This window comes from Aethalodelphis obliquidens, unplaced genomic scaffold (genome assembly GCF_003676395.1).
Source record: "Aethalodelphis obliquidens isolate GAN/ISIS:26980383/991018 unplaced genomic scaffold, ASM367639v1 scaffold37, whole genome shotgun sequence".
NCBI classification, from domain to species: Eukaryota; Metazoa; Chordata; class Mammalia; order Artiodactyla; family Delphinidae; genus Aethalodelphis; species Aethalodelphis obliquidens.
The window spans coordinates 15,523,693-15,542,964 of NW_020837981.1; the positions used below are offsets into that span (position 1 = coordinate 15,523,693).

A 19,272-nucleotide genomic window follows, 5' to 3' on the forward strand; every position below is an offset into this window, starting at 1 on the left:
TCCCCTCAACCGGCAGGCGGACCCCCAACCACTGCGCCACCAGGGAAGCCCAACCCCTTCAATTTTTAATCTCACTGTAAGTCTGCTCATGAATAGCTAGAAATGTAAACTCACTCCTACAAAACATTTATAAAGAATTCATGATGACTACTTTGTTCAATGATAAAAAGATATCTTCAGTCACATTCTCCATCAAAAAATGTCACAGGGGACTTTCCCTGCTCGCACAGTGGTTAAGAATCTGCCTGCCAGTGCAGGGGACATGGGTTTGAGCCCTGGTCTGGGAAGATCCCACATGCCACAGAGCAACTAAGCCCGTGCGCCACAGCTACTGAGCCTGCGCTCTAGAGCCCGCGAGCCACAACTACTGAGCCCGTGTGCCTAGAGCCTGTGCTCCACACCAAGAGAAGCCACCGCAATGAGAAGCCCACGCACCACAACGAAGAGTAGCCCCCTGCTCGCCACAACTAGAGAAAGCCCATGTGCAGCAACGAAGACCCAATGCAGCCTAAATTAATTAATTAATTAAAAAAAAAGTCACAGGTACAGGTTGAATGATTAAAGCAGAAAATTAGAGCTAAACCATAATTCCATGCCACAGTTAAGTAGGTGTCTTATCAATATACTTAATGCTAAATACAAGAAGGCATTTGTCAACACCTAATGAAGTTTACCTAAGCTGAAAGAATACATCTTCATCCACAAATCCAAATGTATCGTGTAGTTTTGTAACCACCCCTGTAAAAACACGCTGTTTCTGTGGTTGTGTCTGTTGCTGACTGGACCTTGGTGTTGGATATGATACAGTTATCTGAGCTGCTGGTTGAGGAGTTGACAAGCTAAGGCTTGTAGGCAGTCCAACAGCCGGCTATAAAACAAAATCAACACCAAATTAAGGTAATGATATGAAGCAGTCTAGAACTTAAAACTAGTTAAAAATAGCTCAAAATGCTAAAAACAATTTGAAGTTAGAAAACACATACGTACACCTTGAAGATGAAAATCAAGTCTGAAAAATTACGTTATTTTTGATCGATTTCCTGATTAAGTTCCCTCAGATGAAAGTTTCCCCAGGACGTTTCAGGAAAAAGTCACCACAGTGCAATGAGTTAAAAAAACACCGCATACTCTAGCCCCCTCTTAGAAATTCAAAATCCATAATGGCATAACAAAGACTCAGGAAAGTCCTAGATAATTGAAATAAGTCAGAGAAAGACAAATATATATATGATCTCACTTATATGTGGATCCTAAAAAAAACAAAGAATTCATAAAAACAGAAAACAGATTGGTGGCTGCCAGAGGAGGGGGTGTGGTGGGGGAAATGGGTGAAGGTGGTTGAAAAGTACAAACTTCCAGTGGGGATGTAACGTACAGGATGGTGATTACGGTTAACAATACTGTATCCTACATTTGAAACTTGCTAAGAGAGTAGATCTTGAAAGTTCTCATCAGAAGAAAAAAGAAATTCACTTACAAGAGGTGATGCACGTTAACTAAACTGACTGTGGAAATCATCTCACAATATATATGTATTATTAAATCATGCTGTACACCTTATACTAATACAATGTTATATGTCAATTATATCTCAAACTGGGAGGAAAGGTAACACTTTCATTGGTCTCTTCTGACATAATCAAACATGAATAACAACATATTACTGATTGAAACTTCTGTATGTAACAGAAATAAAACCATTAAAAAGAAAGGATCATCTGATTCTTCAACTCAAATGAATTCCATAATTCGTTTTACACCTGCCCAATAAAGCAAGTCTCTAAGTTCTACAATTAAAAAAAAAAGTTAAGTCCTATATATATATTAAAGGAACTCAGCATTTCTTAAACTGTAGCCACAAAATTTTCTCACAAAGTTTCTTTAACATAATAAGACAAGACACTAATGCTTTATGGGCACACTTTGGGAAGTGTTATTCTAAGCAAAGACTAACTTTTACAGCTTTTCTATTCAGTCTGAAAATCCTACTATTGGAGATTGAAAATAGGACGTAGGTGTTCATCAATTTTAGTTCTTTTTTTTTTTTTGGTTGTGCAGCATGTGGGATCTTAGCTCCCTGACCAGGGATCAAACTCACACCCCTTGCAGTGGAAGCAGAGTCTTAACCACTGGACCACCAGCGAAGTCCCAATTTTAGTTCTTTAATAAATACAAAGTGAGGTTTATTTCTCAACTGAAGTATACTTTATTTTTTTAAAGTAACTAACAGGTTCAAGACTATACAGGTACAAAAGGTTATACAGTAAAAAGCTTTTCACCTATTCCTGTTCCTTAGCTACCTAGTTCCCTATCCATGGGGCAATCACTGTCTCCAGTTACTATTAGAAGTTCTGCTTTCTTTTTAACAGTTGCATACACCAGGGGTCAGTGAACCACAACCCACGGGCCAAATCCAGCCCACAGTTTATCATCTTTACACAAACTTACAAGCCAAGGGTCGTTTTTACACTTTTTTTTTTCTTTTTAGGTTGCGGCGTGTGGCTTGCGGGATCTTAGTCCCCCGACCAGGGATCGAACCCAGGCCCTTGGCAGTGAAAGCACAGAGTCCTAACCACTGGAGTACCAGGGAATTCCCAGTTTTTACACTTTTAAAGAATTGTTTAAAAAGAAAAAAAAAAAAGCAACATAGACTGTAAGTGGTCCACAAAGCCTAAAGTAGCATTACATATCGAAAGTTGACAAACTTTTTAATGTTGCTGAAAAATCAAGCTGATAATGCAACACAATAACTCACCTCCTAAGGTCAAAGTAAAAAAGATATAACATGTACAAAAACATTCTTAAAAATACTAGCTACAAAGAAAATGTAAAAGCCAAAATCAGTATTAAATTTAAAATAAGACCTCATATTTATTCAAACTAGATCACAGCAGGAACAGCAATCAAACAGCATAAAAGAAAAAACAAAAACATGTTTTCCATCTTTATTTAACATTATATTGCTAAAACTATTACATGAATCCAACAAATATTCATCTTTAAACCTTGAAAGAGGGAGTTCCCTGGTGGTCCAGTGGTTAAGACTCTGCGCTCCCAATGAAGGGGGCCCAGGGTTCGATCTCTGGTTAGAAAACTAGATCCCATATGCCACAACTAAGAGACCACGTGCTGCAAGTAAAGATCCCTCATGTCACAACGAAGATTCCGCACGCGGCATGCCGCAACTAAGACCCGGCACAGCCAGATAAATAAATAAATAAATATATTAAAAAAAAAAAAAAAAAAAACAACCCTGAAAGAAAACCTAGAACAGGAATAAAACTTTGGTCTACTTTTCATTCAGATATTCATAAGAAATAAAGTAATGCCAAACTAACCTGTGTTAACAGGGTCTGCTGAGGTTGCTGCAACTAAAAACAGGAAAAACAAACAAAAGCAGTAAAGATAAAAGAATCAATCAGAACTGCTGTTTCACAGATGTTTTACAAAAGGAAAAATTCCTATTAAATAAGTATTTTATTTCTAATTAAGAAATATGTGAAAAGTAACAGAGATCATTAGGTATAAGGTTTCCTACAACTATTTTTAACAACTGCAGACTTTAAATATAACTAACTCATTCAATAATGATAAAGAATTTTTTTTTTTGTTATTTCAGAGGAATAACACCCACCAAAAAACCCCACAAGTCCCTAGAGGGGTAAATTTCTACTTCTGCCCCATATTAATTACCATGCTACAGAAATGATTCAATATCATCCGTAAGCTACCTGTATCAAAAATATTACTCACTGTCCAATTCATATATATCCCTCTAATATGAGAAGCAGTCCTTACAGTCAGACTTGCCCAAGGTATGGGGACCATAAAGGACCATACACCCTGACATAGTTTCTCTGGCAATAGCAAAGTATAACATTACCAGAAAGCAAAAGGAATTGGTGGGAAGGGGGAAATTTTAAAACTCTGGAACAGAAGTAAACTTTCTGAAGCCTCAGGACTGTGTCTGTATTAACCATCAGGAGGGTCTCCAAAGAAATACTTATCCCTGCTTGCTCCCTGTCATCCTTCAGCATTCTTTTCAAGCTGCCCAGCTTGGAGTTGTCTATCATGCACTAGTGTCCCATGGTTACAGCTAGAAGAGCAGGAATCTCCTGATGATGCTTAATAGCTTGAGGAAAAGGTCTTTTTTCCTACTGCCCAGGTAAGCAGTCTGAGAACATGGGCGTCATTTCTGTGTTTGTGGATATCCTGGTCAGGGTAAGATTTGGACTTAGGTAAGATTTCCCTTGAGACATCCTTAATGCTTATTAGCTTCTAACTAGTGTTTTAAGCCCAATGGCAGAATCTGAAGATCACAGTTCTTCTGTTCATGACTTCTTATTTACTATGACTAATAAGCTTCCCAATAAATCTTTGTCAGACTTAAAAATAAGCTAGGAGAAAACAATCTATATGACATTCTAATTCAAAACACTGTTTACCTAGGTCGACATGTATTAAAGGTTAAATCTATCAAATTTCCATTTTTCTGTAAGTTAAGAATGGATGAATAATGGCATTTTTTTAGGGCAAGAACATTTGAGTATTGCCATTTTCATGTGGTTCAAAATAAAACACAGGCTTTAATAATGTATTTCCTAACAGTACTAAAATAAGTCTAAAGGTATCTGAAAACAAGATAGCCAACTTGGACCCCAATCTCTTATCAATTTTTTAGAAGTTTAAAGCAATTATTAGTGGGATACTATAATCTTCAGGGCAAATGAAATGCTTCTGAAACCTAACAGGCAAGGATGAAATTGGGGCATGGATCTAGGGACAAGTGTTAATGGATTGAGAAGCCTCTTGTTTCTCCACAGTGTCTCTGGATCCAAGTTTTTGGTCCTTGTCTCTTGTATCCCCTTTTCCTCTCCTGACTGCTATACTTTCCTGAAGCTTCCTTAATGGCACTGGGAAGGGACAAAGACTACCTCTTAACCTTGGAAAACCTAGAATGGGTGCTTAGACTGGAACCCATCTAGATTTGAGCAAGTCAAACTCTTCTTTGCTTGATATGCTTCTCCTTGGGTTCACTTTGTTACCTCTTTCTACCATCTCAGATATAATAACCCTTGAAGAATATGATTAGAGTATAAGCTTAGGGAAAAGGAGCCAAAGAAACTTTTAGTCTAAGTAAGGAGTTTTCAAATTGTTCAAATGTGCCTTGGGAATAGGGGTGAGAACTACAAGGGGAGGCTTCCTCCCATTTTCAACACTATTTTTATATTTTATATATTAGGTTTCAATACACAATTTCATTAGGGGAAAAAAAGGCAGGGTTCCATTGTTTTAAATAAATACAGGCTGAAAGCCAAAGGTCTGTCTACGGTTTAGCTTCAAATGGGAAAAAGGAGCTTTTCATTTTCACATGTGGTCCAGTAGAGCACAGTAGGGCTAGAGGTTTCAAATAAGAGTACTAGGCCAAAGACTCATTAATAGAGTGATTCTTTCCAGATTCTTCTGCATGCTTTCTTAGAAACATGTGACAAGGACTGGCTACTAGATGAGGATTTGAGTCTTCAGGACCTCTCTCCTGTCCTCCTCTCCCTTGGAGACATTCCGTTTTACCTACCCCATTTCCTCCACCCCAAAAGAATTCAAATCACACATTAAGGTTACTGATGGGAAATAAAATCTACAAAAATTCAGTTGGAACAAATGACTTTTTAAAAATCAGTTTTTAACATGGAAAATATAAACTAACCTGTTGTTGCACACTATACAAGGCCTGCTGAGGTTGTGAATATTGCTGGAAAAAAGATTTTTTAAAGAAAAATATGGACATTAGTTTTAGTCATTCTCAAAAAGCCATATACATATATATATACATTCAAATACATAACCAGAATTAAACTAAAAAGAAATTTTCTGGAACATCTACACTTCATCTAAAATAAACAAAATAATGATTACTTATACTTTGGGATTCATCAAGAATGGAATTTTACTCAAATAATTAAGATACAAGAACTTAAGAATTTTGACTATGCAACTACATCTCTCTGTATGTCCTGGGCATAAAGAATTTTTATCACCAGAATAAAACAATAAGCATAATAGAACCCCACAACTATTCATTCTTTAAAATGTGAAGGTACCTACCCTAGCTACTCAGATTTGAAAGTTCTGCATGTCACATATTAAAACCTATTAAAGATTCACCTGTTGCAATGCTGCTGCTGCAGCTGCAGCTTGTTGCTGCAATGCTGCAGTTTGAGTTAACTGATAGTTTGCTGGGGTTTGTGTAGTAAGGCCTGCTGCTGCCAATGCAGTTTGCTGTGTGTAAATGGTAGGAGATGCTCCAAGGAGTGATGGCTGCTGAACACCCAATGCAGCTAAAATGAGATTAGAAAGAGGGGGAAAAAAATCAAGATTATTTGGATCCTGTCCAGGAATTTTCAATGAGTGCTTAGTAATGAATTACAGTCTGTCATTGCTTAGTAAAAACCTAAAGAAAAATTTTACTAATGCTTGTTGAATTTAAATGATTCATGCCCCACCTCAGATTCCAATGGCTTTATATTAAATATATGCTCAAGTCATGACAGATATAAGAAAACGTTAATCTATAAAATTAAACTACAGAATGAACCCAACCAACCTTACCTAGACCAAGTGGCTAAAGTACCCTTGAGAAATATTTTTAGTAAGAAAAGCAGAAAATAAACCATCTTATTTTACTAATCTAGAATGTATTATCTTCAAGCAGATTAGAATCATACATTAAGGGCAGCGCTGCTGGAAGTGACCCACCCTTAAAACATCCTACTGGAGAGAATTTTCATGTACTTCTACTCTATTAAAGAACTGTAAAACTAGGAAACAGACAATAGGAACAGTTTAAAAACACAAAGCACTAAACAATAGTCTAGCACTTCCCCAAACTGTATCTCCTAGAGTAATGACTAGCTTCTTGGGACATTAAAGTTTGGGAAAAAGGGGTTCAAGGTTTAAAAAGTTTAGAAAACAGTGAATTAATAAGCACATATTTTTACTGCAGGAATCCTCAGAACCTTTAATATGCCACTAAGCATTGTGAATCTCAAAGAGGTCGCCATAAAAGCAATATTTGCTCATGTAACACTCCATTTTCCAAAGCATCTTGCTTGTATCTGAGAATAACTAAAAAAAATGCTGCTCTATAGCTACTAAGTTAATAACCCTACAGAAAGAACAGATTGTGCCTTACAGGAAAAGAACAGAAATCATTAATGAATTAACCAAAGCACCTAGTCTAGAATCTACCAGAAAATCTTTAGAAGTGTGAGGTTCATCATCAATCAGTTGTTTAAGAGTCCAGGTTAATTCTACTCAAAAGTAAAACAAACCAACAAACTTAGGCAAAAATAAACAAACAAATCCCAGAAATCATGTTTGGAATTAATATAAATTACAAATTATCCCCTGCTAAAACACTGATTTTTAAAAATTAAAAAAGGTTGAGGAAAAAAAAAAAAAAGAATCTAAGGTGGGGGAAAAAACCTACTGAGTGTCCTGAATACACAATTCTAGACCCTTACAACATTAATCTCTTATTCCCTTTTTTTTTTTGCGGTACGCAGGCCTCTCACTGCTGTGGCCTCTCCCATTGCGGAGCACAGGCTCTGGACGCGCAGGCTCAGTGGCCATGGCTCACGGGCCCAGCCGCTCCGCAGCATGTGGGATCTTCCCGGACCCGGGCACGAACCCATGTCCCCTGCATCGGCAGGCGGACTCTCAACCACTGAGCCACCAGGGAAGCCCTGTTTTTGTTTCTTAAATTTTTATTGGAGTACAGCTGCTTTACAATGTTGTGTTAGTTTCTGTTGCACAGCAAAGTGAATCAGCTATACGTATACATATATCCCCTCTTTTTTGGATTTCCTTCCCATTTAGGTCACCACAGAGCACTGAGTAGAGTTCCCTGAGCTACAGTAGGTTCTCATTAGTTACCTATTTTATACATAGTAGTACATATATGTCAATCCCAATATCCCAATTCATCCCAATCCCCCTGCCCCGATATGTCTGTTCTCTACCTCTGTGTCTCTATTTCTGCTTTGCAAATAAGTTCATCTGTATCATTTTTCTAGATCTCTCTTGTTTTTAAGGTAAGTCAGACGCCACAGATGGGCAGAAAGGAGAAACCAAGACTAACAAAGTTAATTTAAATAGAAAGAAATGAGGAATGTCTTAACACCAACGTAAATTCAAAATGAAGTTAACTGCAGTGAGAATGGAGATAATGGTAATGAAACTAGGGCACAGGTTCTAACCAGTAGTTCCTGTTAACCTTCTGAAACTGTGTGTAAAATTACAGACAAGAAAGTCCAAAGCTTTCATCAGATTTTCAAAAGGATAACGGACCCAAAAAAGGTTAAGAACCACTGTTTTAGGATAACAGAAGCAAAATTCTCTTGTAAACACAAGACAGGGAAAGAACCTAGGAAAAATTATTAGTATTTAAAATTCTTAGATTGGGATGTTCTGCACTTGACAAAAGTAACATCTTGTGATTCAAGTACCATATCCGCATGCATCTCCTTCACCCACCTGAGCTCTGACCTCAGATCTGCTGGTTCCAATTTCCAGAACACTGGAAAGCACTGATAGCTGCCACAGAAGGGCTCAGGGCTAATATCTCAGAAAGAGCTCTTTTTTTCCTACACAGCATTTAGTAAGTGGGATGATAGCTGATATCCACAATCTCTTTTCCACTGCTGACAGTCAATGTGATGAATTAGAAACTACAAAGCAGACTGATTGGTAGGAGAACTTTACGGGAAGGAAATTGACATTGTAGTAGTTGCTGCACACTACTAGCTAGTTAATTCAAATTTTGTGAAATCACTGTGCATGTGGTTGTGGCTTTTATATGTCTGTATAATGTAGCTCTCTTTAAAATCATTTACCTTTGCGATTTTAACCTCAATAAAGTACATTTCATTAAAATTTATTAATGCTCCTCTTTTTTGTGGCTATGTAAGAAGGTATCCTTGAATACCTGTTCATAGCATTCTCCACTCTTCTTGTGAATTTCTATAATCAATATTCTGTAAGATAATTCTATACTTACAAAGTACAAAGGTATGAATCTCTGACTTAATCTTTCTCTCTCCATAAGTGGCCTAACACTTACCAGTTGGAGATTTTTTTCCAATTACCCAGATTGGAACAGTCTGTTCATTTATCTGTACCTGATTCAATATGATTGTTGAAGGTCTCATGGCCCATCTGAAACATATACTTATAACTATGTAACAATACTTCCACAGACAAACCTATGAAATGAGCCCTAAATGACCAAAGGCTACCAGAGGTTAATAAGTAAATCTAAGGGGTAAGTTTCCTTAAAGCTTTAAGGACAAATGTAAAATATATTATTTTCTAAAATGTAAAATCAGTTTCATATGACTGAAGCTTTCATTTTATGACATACTAGTAGTTATGACATACTGAATACCAGTGAACACACCATTAAAACACATAAGAGAAACCTGTCCCGTCTGTTGTTCCTTGATCTTATCAAACTCACAAATTTAAAAATCCTTATTACCCTTATACCTAAGATGTATTATCCATCTTTACTAAGATGGGTGATCCTTCTGAAATAATAAAATTCAAAACCTCATATATATATACACATATGCATAACTGAATCACTTTGCTGTACACTTGAAACTAACACAACACTGTAAATCAGCTATACTTCAATTAAAAAAAAAACTACTTAGAAGCAACCTTAGGCTAAAAAAACAAAAAATCTCTGGGACTTCCCTGGTGGCACAATGGTTAAGAATCGCCTGCCAATGCAGGGGACACGGTTCGAGCCCCGGTCTGGGAAGATCCCACATGCCACGGAGCAACTAAGACCGTGCGCCACAACTACTGAGCCTGTTCTCTAGAGCCTGCGTGCTGCAACTACTGAGCCCACATGCCTAGAGCCTGTGCTCCGCAAGAAGAGAAGGCACCGCAATGAGAAGCCCAAGCACCGCAACGAAGAGTAACCCCTGCTCGCCGCAACCAGAGAAAGCCCGCACACAGCGACAAAGACCCAATGCAGCCAAAAATAAATAAATAAATTTACATAAATAAATAAAAAATAAAAACAAATAAAATAATAAAAAACAAAAAAAACGCAAGCTAATCCGAGAAACTTCATTTTTTTCATCTTTTGCAAAATTTTTTTAAGGCACTGGTCAAGCAATGCTTTATTCTTCGAAATTTCCATATATCAATATATGTTCAAAAGCAATCTTACACTGTATGGAAAGAAAAACAACATAAAGACGTGGGGGATTCTCTTTACAACTTGTGGATTTACTAAAACACGTATAAACCCAAGTTTTAAACCAAGTGAACAAGTCTCCTAAGTGTCATCTTCAACTCAACATCCTTCCTAAAAAGTGATCTTTAAAGATTAGATTTCATAGAAATTCAAAACTTTTGATGCCCTCATGCACAGATAACTTTCTTACAATCAGACAACTCACTGGTCAAGGCATTGCTATTGCTTTTGAGGTACTATTCTAAGCCCATAACGTACCCAAATAACTGGAAATACTCATTACTTTTTTTTTTTTTTTTGTGGTACGCGGGCCTCTCACTGTTGTGGCGTCTCCCGTTGCGGAGCACAGGCTCAAGCGACCATGGTTCACGGACCCAGCCGCTCCGCGGCATGTGGGATCTTCCCGGACCGGGGCACTGAACCCGCGTCCCCTGCGTCGGCAGGTGGATTCTCAACCACTGCGCCACCAGGGAAGCCCCTCATTACTTTTTAAGAATTAGAAATTAAGGCATTAAGAATAAGAAATTAAGGGAGTCAAAGGTACAAACTTCCAGTTGTAAAATAAATAAGTCATGGGCATATTAAAAAAAATTAAGGCACAAAATAGTATTTTAAATATAACATATTCTAAATGTTGTAATCTTCTATACTAACCGCACTGTTCAATACACTAGCCACCAGCCATATATGGTTATTTCAATTTAAATTAGTGAAAAGTAAATAACATTAGAAACTCAGTCCCTCAGTCACATTAACCACATTTCAAGGGCTCAAGAGCTACATGTGGCTAGTGGCTACCATATTAGATAATGAAGACACAGAATATATTCATCATCACAGAAAATTCTACTTAGTGGAGAGAACTGTTCTATAAAGAAGAGGCAAAGCCTTAAATAAGTCAGTGTTATATGGGAGTCTCTATAAAGATTAATAGCCTGGCAGACAACAGCTCTTCCACTCTCTTGAAGTCCCATGGAAGTGATGACTAGTGATCCTGGCCATAATCTCTTCTAGCTACTACTCAAGTATGTTGGTCAACCCTCCCAGGAAGTTAAAGACACTATTTGTAACGTCATGATTTCTTCCATCCTTGAATGCCTCAGATATCTACCTAGTTTTCAACTCCATTTCTTTCAACGAGTTTTGTATCACCCAAAGTTAATATTCCAACTTTCAATGTTACTTCCAATACATTTTCAGCTATAATAGACCAAAATTATTCATAAAACACATAGTGCAAGAGAAGCCACAAATGCATAAACATGAGTTGCACACTCAACTAAGGATAGAGAGACGGGCACTCACTGGTTTGGTATGTTGATGCAGCTCTCACTGGATGAGAGCACAAATAAGGCAAGCTCAGAGGATAAGGGAGAAAATATGTACTAACAATGAGGCTTAACCTTAACAGATTTCTGTGCATTTTTTTTTTTTTACTCTTAGAACAATGTTTTGGAGACAGTTTCTTGTTACATAGCACTAGTAGTGTTTAACAAGAGTTAAGCCCACACCAATAGCAATCTTTTTGGCCATGCTGGCTTGCAGGATCTTAGTTCCCTTACCAGGGATCACACCTGGGCCCCGGCAATGAAAGTGGGCAAAGCGCCGCATCCTAACCACTGGACAGCCAGGGAATTCCTGCAATCTTCTTTTTCTACCAAATGAGTTGGAAATATCCAGCTCTATCAAGAGATAACGAATATAAGTATACATAGTACATCAGCTATTATTTGTTTGAAAAGGATCGTGAATCTTGCAGTTTAATAATTTGAACTTCTGACTCAAGAGATAGGGGTTTTAAAAGACAACCAGTGGGCCAGATTAAAGAGGTAGAAAAAATGAAGTCATATTTTACGGAAGCGTCTTTAGTGTTCATCAACAAATGAATGGATAAAGAAGATATGGGGTATACATATACAATAGAATACTACTCAGCCATAAAAAAGAATGAAATCTTGCCATATGCAGCAATATGGATGGACGTGGAAGGCATTATGCTAAGTGAAGTAAGTCAGACAGAAGAAAGACAAATACTATACGATATCACTTATCTGTGAAATCTAAAGAATACAACAAACCAGTGATTATAACAAAAAAGCAGGTTCACAGATACAGAGAACAAACTAGTGGTTACCAGTGGGGAGAAGGCAGGGATGGGTAAGATTGGGGTGGGGGAGCGGGAGGTACAAACTACTGAGTGTAAGATAAGCTAACAAGGACATATAGTACAGCACAGGAAATATAACCAATATTTTGTAATAACTTTAAATGAAGTGTGACCTTTAAAATTTGTACAGGGGAGACTTCCCTGGCAGTCCAGGGGTCAAGACTCCATGCTTCCAATGCAGGGGGTGCAGGTTCCATCCCTGGTCAGGGAACTAAGATCCCACATGCTGCATGGCACAGCCAAAAATAAATAAAATTTTTTAATTAAAAAAAAAAATTTGTATAGGGAATTCCCTGGCAGTCCAGGTTAGTACTGGGTGCTTTCATTGCCATGGGTCCGAGTTTGATCCCTGGTCAGGGAACTAAGATCCCTTAAGTCGCATGGCACAGCCAAAATAAATAAACTAATAAAATAAAATAAAATTCGTATAAAACAATTTTAAATGAAGTCACATTTAAAACAATTGTATTAGCCTCAGTCACCTGTGTTAAAGTACCACATAGCACTATGATCTTAACTCCGGAACTAGTTCATTTTTTTTTGTCTATAGCCAGAATGTAGTCATCTTACAAATGGTCAAAGAAATGGGTGAGAAAATAGGTCTGAATTGGCTAAATCCACCCAAACATTTTAATACTGTTGCAATTATGTACATATACACATGCAAGTATTTTGAGTCAAATATACTGAAGATACTCCTAAGTCACTATAATTAATCTACGGGATATTTAAAGATTCATTCAGTGATTTGCCAGCTCTCTCTCTCAATGTCCCTTTACACGACAGAAAACTGTTAAGCTTTCAAACCTTAAAGCTCTGGTCCCAATTATGACTGTCATTGAATATGTAATACAGCACTTCAGCTAGGAGATAGAAAAGAGGGTAGATATTTAAAAAGAAGTATTTCAGTGTAGGAGATATGAGAAATGAGGCTGGAAATACAGAAGATCCTGAATACCATCTCAAGGAGTTTGAACTGTATTCTAAAAGTCCTTGAAGATATTTTTGAGGATGAATAAAAGAACAGAGTAATGGAAGAAACAATAACCACTATTTTGAGGTCCTAACATTGGACTCTTCTGTGACCTTCTGTTGATAAACAAATTTCTTCACTTTTCTGGGCCTCAAATTCTTCATCTGTTAGAAAAAAGAATTGAGACAGAATCTAGTTCAGGGCCCATTCAGCTTTGGAAAGTTCAGTAATTTAGACAGAAATTATGCTTTAGGAATATCATATCTGACAGACACACTGGAGCTGGGGGAGAAATAATAAGCAACATATCCAGTAAAAGAGGAAAGCAAATAAAAGCAGTGAGAACTTAATAGAGGATAATAAATATAGAGTATGACTAAGTGATACATGGGGAAAAGAGCATCCTGACTTAAGTGAATGATTTACGGTAAGCATCACAGATTAGGATATAAAGCTTTGGGAAAGGTATGGAAGGGCCTGAAAGTTAGGTGAGAGACTTTGGCATAAGATCTGCAAGCAAGAGAAAGCTGATGCGGTTATCTACATGTAAAGTGCAAAGGGCCTAAATGTAAAATAGAGGAATATATTCGAGGCATTTTCAAGGGGGGAAAAAGTCAAGGTTTGATATATGTTTGAATACGGGAAATAAAGGAAAAGAAAATTAAATGACAGACATGTAGAAATTACTAATTCCTTAATTGAACAGACTCAGCATTAAAATTAATCAGAAACAATTCAAATACTGATCTTGGACTTTATGACAGATTTCAGCAATAAAGTGCTAGCGTGCATGCTTTTACTGAAGTTTTTAATCTTATTTTAAATATGTCACCTGTGTGAATGCACTGAAATTTTCAAATCACTGTTAGCTGAGAATTTTCAGAGTTAGTACAAATGCAAGATAACCTTGCTAGAAAATGGAATAGCAAAGCCATTAACTGAACAAAACCACCTTAAGTTATATACAAAAAGGAAACAGTAGTAATTTTTTATATTGCTTTCAGGAGAAAATGAGTCAGATACATAGCCACAAAGATCAAAATATTTCATTTGAACTGAATTATTCAGTTAACCTTTTTCTGTTGCGTGATTATTTGATTTATGACATTGACCTCTGATACTAATATATCTGGCATGCATATATATATATATATATATATATATATATATTTTTTTTTTTTTTAACCAGAATAAAACAGGTAGCTATACTATTACCCAGATTAAGTCCTTTTAATGCTCTTTGCTGAAATCTTTTCTCAAATTGTAGTTGAAGCTGCCAGGAGAAAACTTAAGGCATTATATACTTAGGCTAAAATGTTCTCCATTGAAATGAGGTGTAAATAAAACTATAAGGTTTTTAAGGTGTAAACAAAATTCTAATTGCCTTAGAGTTGAAAAAAATTCAACTTTGATAGAAATTAGCTTGGCTCTGAGAATCAACTCTAATAAGATAATGATTAGTCACAAAGACTTGAAAATGAAGGTTAGAAAATATTATATCAGGCTTTCAGGAAACAGCTCAAAATATAGCACCTAAAAATTAAATATTTTAATAAAAACATTGTCAATAGAATTCCACTTAGAAACTACTCCAGGATTTTTGTAAGAAAACTAAGCACAGATGCTAACAAAACACTTGCCTAGTTACTGAAGTCATAATGTATCAATAAAATATCAGATTTTATTAAAAAAAAAAACAATATATATCAGATTTTGAAAAACTGTGATTAATGACAGGTCCCAGAAAATCCATAAATAATTTCCTACAGCACAAATAGAAACTGTTGAGCTTCCCTGGTGGTGCAGCAGTTAAGAATCGCCTGCCAATGCAGGGGACACAGGTTCGAGCCCTGGTCCAGGAAGATCCCACATGCTGCGGAACAACTAAGCCCGCATGCCTAGAGCCCGTGCTCCGCAACAAGAGAAGCCATGGCAACGAGAAGCCCACGCACCACAACGAAGAAGAACCCCCGCTTGCTGCAACTAGAGAAAGCCCATGCGCAGCAACAAGGACCCAACTCAGCCAAAAATAAATAAATAAACTTATTAAAAAAAAAATAGAAGTTTTAAAAACAAACAGTATAGTATACATTTAAGTAATTATAATACAAATGTTAAGAGCTACAGACAATAGAATTCCACCATAACAGCTATTCTACTGGAACAATACTGGTACGAAATTAAAACAAATTATATGCAGAAAAAAACAGGTAAACATGCTTAGTTTACCAAAATACCAGTACACAGCACTTGTTTCTGGACACAAAGTAGCTGCTAATAATTCCTGTTTCAACAAAACTAAGTCATTGGGACTTCCCTGGTGGCAGTGGTTAAGAGTCCTCCTGCCAATGCAGGAGACATGGGTTCGAGCCCTGGCCTGGGAAGATCCCATATGCCGTGGAGCAACTAAGCCCGTGTGCCACCAACTACTGACCGTGTGCTCTAGAGCCCATGAGCCACAACTACCGAGCCACGTGCTGCAACTACTGAAGCCTGCACGCCTAGAGCCCGTGCTCCGCAACAAGAAGCCACCGCAATGAGAAGCCCACACACCGCAAGGAAGAGTAGCCCCCGCTCGACGCAACTAGAGAAAGTCCACGCACAGCAACGAAGACCCAACGCAGCCAAAAAATAAATAAATAAATTTATTAAAAAAAACTAAGTCATTATCAGGTTCCCCACTATTTAACACAGAGGAGAAATATTTAGATCTGAATAAACATAATCTTTAACTATTATTTCATATTATTTTCAGTTGTCTGCAGAAGTAACTGTTGATCATTTAACCCCTCAAATCAAGAGTAATTAAAATAAAAACCCTAATATATCCATTTCCTTAAAGAGAAAGGTCACCGGGACTTCCCTTGTGGCACAGTGGTTAAGAATCCACCTGCCGATGCAGGGGACACTGGATTGAGCCCTGGTCTAGGAAGATCCCACATGCTGCGGAGCAAATAAGCCCGTGCGCCACATCTACTGAGCCTGCACTCCAGAGCCCGCGAGCTCCAACTACTGAAGCCTGCGCGCCTAGAGCCTGTGCTCCGCAACGAGAGAAGCCACCGCAATGAGAAGCCCGCGCACCACAACAAAGAGTAGCCCCTGCTCGCCGCAACTAGAGAAAGCCTGTGCGCAGCAACGAAGACCCACCGCAGCCCAAAATTAATTAATTAATTAATTAATAGAAAAAGAGAAAGGTCACCTATATAACAAGATAATCATGTCCATCATATTTAGAACACCGAAGTTAGACGATCACATTGTCTCTGCAACTGACCTCAAATAACAAAATTTTAAGTAAAATGCAGCAAAGAACTAGTACCAGGTATGTCATAAATAAAAATATATTCAAATTAACAGAATAAGGTGAAACTTTTCTGGGTACTCAAAGAAACCCAAAATTTCATTCTGTAAACTCCTTAGGAAACTTGCTTTAATTTTCAAACCATAAGTCAAGAAACAGTAAAAAAAAAAAAAAAAAAAAAAAAAAAAAAAAAAGTCTTCCTAAGAGCAATGGGAAGAAATATGGAAACAAACACTTTCAACGACATATTTTGTTACTTTATTTTGAAAATGACTTTTTGTTGACTTTATTTTGAAAATGTAAATATTCATTTGCTCCTTTTACATCTATTTATCATTTTCCTTTGCTTGATAAATTCTTTAGAGCTGCTGTTTCTACTTTAAATTCAAATAACTGAAAACCAGTCATGTATAGTTTTTATAAAGTATGGATTAATACATTTCTTTTTAAGTATAACTTATGAATACTGACACCTTAACATGACAAATGAGGAACTTCTAACATAATTAAACCAATTAATCAATTTAATGTTTGAAAAACTATATATAACTGTCCAAACTGCTGTGTAAAACATATTTTGATAGTTGGTCCATGAATTTTTAAAAGAAGCTTCACAGATAAGCTTAAAACATACAGCATTTGCAAACTTTTTTACAATATTATGCATAGCCTAATTCACATAGTTTTATCTCCAACCCGACATACATCTACAGTACATGTGTTCAGAAGACGACTGACCTGGCTGAGATACCGCAGTGGCTGTAAACTGAGTAGCCCATGGCGGATTCTTCTGTCCTCCAAACTGAGCCATGATAAAAGGGGGAGGGAGAAAACCTTCACTTGTTTGTCTTCTATAGCAGCGATCTATTAAGAAAGGATCCACAGGTTAAAGTTCAACCAAACTACAAATATCACAAAAGTATTATTTTAAAGAAATGTTCAATTTGTCAAGGACATCTTTGTAGGCCAAGTTATTTAACAAGGGGCATATGAACGTCCGATATGCAGGAAAAACATTTCACATCAAGTAGTTCACCAAAAGTACCCAATTTCAATATATGACATTTGGGGTAGACTTACAAGAAAGGCACTTCCTTCTGCGACTACAAACTGTCACATTTAAAGAGAATACCATCTGTTGTTTTCTATCCAATTCTTAACAATAAAAAGTACACAGCCTTACGTTCAAAAGAAATATAGCCTGCGTGTTTCTTTCGGCAATGAGCTGGGGGCTGAAAGTGGAGAAACCAATAACGGAAGCTGGGACGAGACACCGAATAAGGGGATTCAAGAATATCATTTAAATAACGAATATCTTCTTACTTTCTAGAGCAGGGAAGGAACTGGGGGGCTCCTTTTCTCTCCCCTCCCTCGAGGGGAAAGACAGCTGAAATAATGGCTGCCCCTTAAAGAACCATCGCGAAGACCCCTCCACCCAAAATCAAGCCAGAAGAGGCGAAGATCTCAGCCCGCGCACTCCCTTTCCCCCCACTCCTCGGAGAGGCCAGAGCTCTGCCACCCATCTTCCTCCAGCCCTAGCTCCTCGCGGGCCGCAGACCAGGGGAGGCGGAAACCTCCGTCCCACGAGCCAAGGTGAACGCCAAGAGGGGGATACCGAGAGCCCTGATTCCCTTAAGCCCCCGGCGGGACGGAGAAGGCCTCCATCCCCCAAAAGCCGTGCCGCCGTGAGCGGCCCCGACGTCCCGGACCGCAGCCCAGGAGGCTAAAGCCTCAGCGGCTCGAGAGCTAGGGACGGCGGTCAGCAGTTCCTTCGAGGCCGCCAGGCCGAGGATGAGGCTGATGGTCGCCGGGGACACCCGAGGGGCCGCCGGAAAAAAGCGAGGCGGTGGGGGAGGGGCCGGCCGCGCGGGGCCTGCTCCGACCCGCACAAAAGGGACCGTGTCCCTCCCGTCCCAGTCCCACGAGAGGCCCACCGTCGCCGGCCTACGGACGCCGTGCTACCAAATCGGTCGCTCCCAGCCCTTCCGCGGGTCCGACTGGACGTTAAGAACCCCGGCTCAGCCGCCGGCCGCTCCAACCGCGAGGACCAGACCTTCACCTGAACCCGGTCCCCGCTAACACCGAAGCCATTTCAAACCCGTCAGCCTTACGCGCATGCGCCAACTTCCCCCTTTTCCTCCGCGCCTCTCCCCTCCTCCCTGTCTCTCCGAGGAACGGCGCTTACGAGCCTGCGTTCTACGTGCGCGCTTACCAGCGAGACTTCAAGGCGCTCACCCCTCATACTACGCAGCTAGAACTAGAGCGCGCCTAAGAAGGGTTACCTTGGCCTCGCATAATAATGAGCCTATGTCTCTGCGCAAGCTCAAAGGAAAAGGCTTCCCTGAGTGTGGGAAGGAAAGGAATCGGCGGTCACGTGATCCGATAAGGCTTCCGCCATTTTGTGTTTTTTCGCTTTTTTTTTTTTTTGTACAAGTATTTGGGAGAATGGATATATCCAGTGGCATCTGCTAACTTTTTTAAATAATTGAGATGAGATGAAATTCTTTTAACGTATGATTCACTGCTCTAAGTATTTTATGTTGTACAATTCAAGGGCTTTT

The 19,272-nt window shown here is 38.5% G+C and overlaps 1 protein-coding gene across 3 annotated transcripts in view; it reads right to left on the minus strand.

Moving 5' to 3' along the window:
- The window catches only part of CCAR1 (cell division cycle and apoptosis regulator 1), a 53,111-nt gene extending 34,300 nt beyond the window's left edge, over positions 1-18,811 (minus strand). For 2 of the 3 annotated variants that reach the window (XM_027130079.1, XM_027130077.1), the window contains exons 1-6: positions 18,646-18,811; positions 17,450-17,575; positions 6,166-6,338; positions 5,708-5,752; positions 3,339-3,371; positions 675-868 (exon numbers count right to left, since the gene is read on the minus strand). In XM_027130079.1, the coding sequence (XP_026985880.1) occupies positions 675-868; positions 3,339-3,371; positions 5,708-5,752; positions 6,166-6,338; positions 17,450-17,522 (518 nt within the window). In that variant the 5' untranslated portion in view covers positions 17,523-17,575; positions 18,646-18,811. The remainder of the gene's footprint in view (positions 1-674; positions 869-3,338; positions 3,372-5,707; positions 5,753-6,165; positions 6,339-17,449; positions 17,576-18,645) is intronic. The other variant, XM_027130078.1, reaches the window with a different exon arrangement.
- Between the last annotated feature and the right edge of the window lie 461 nt (positions 18,812-19,272).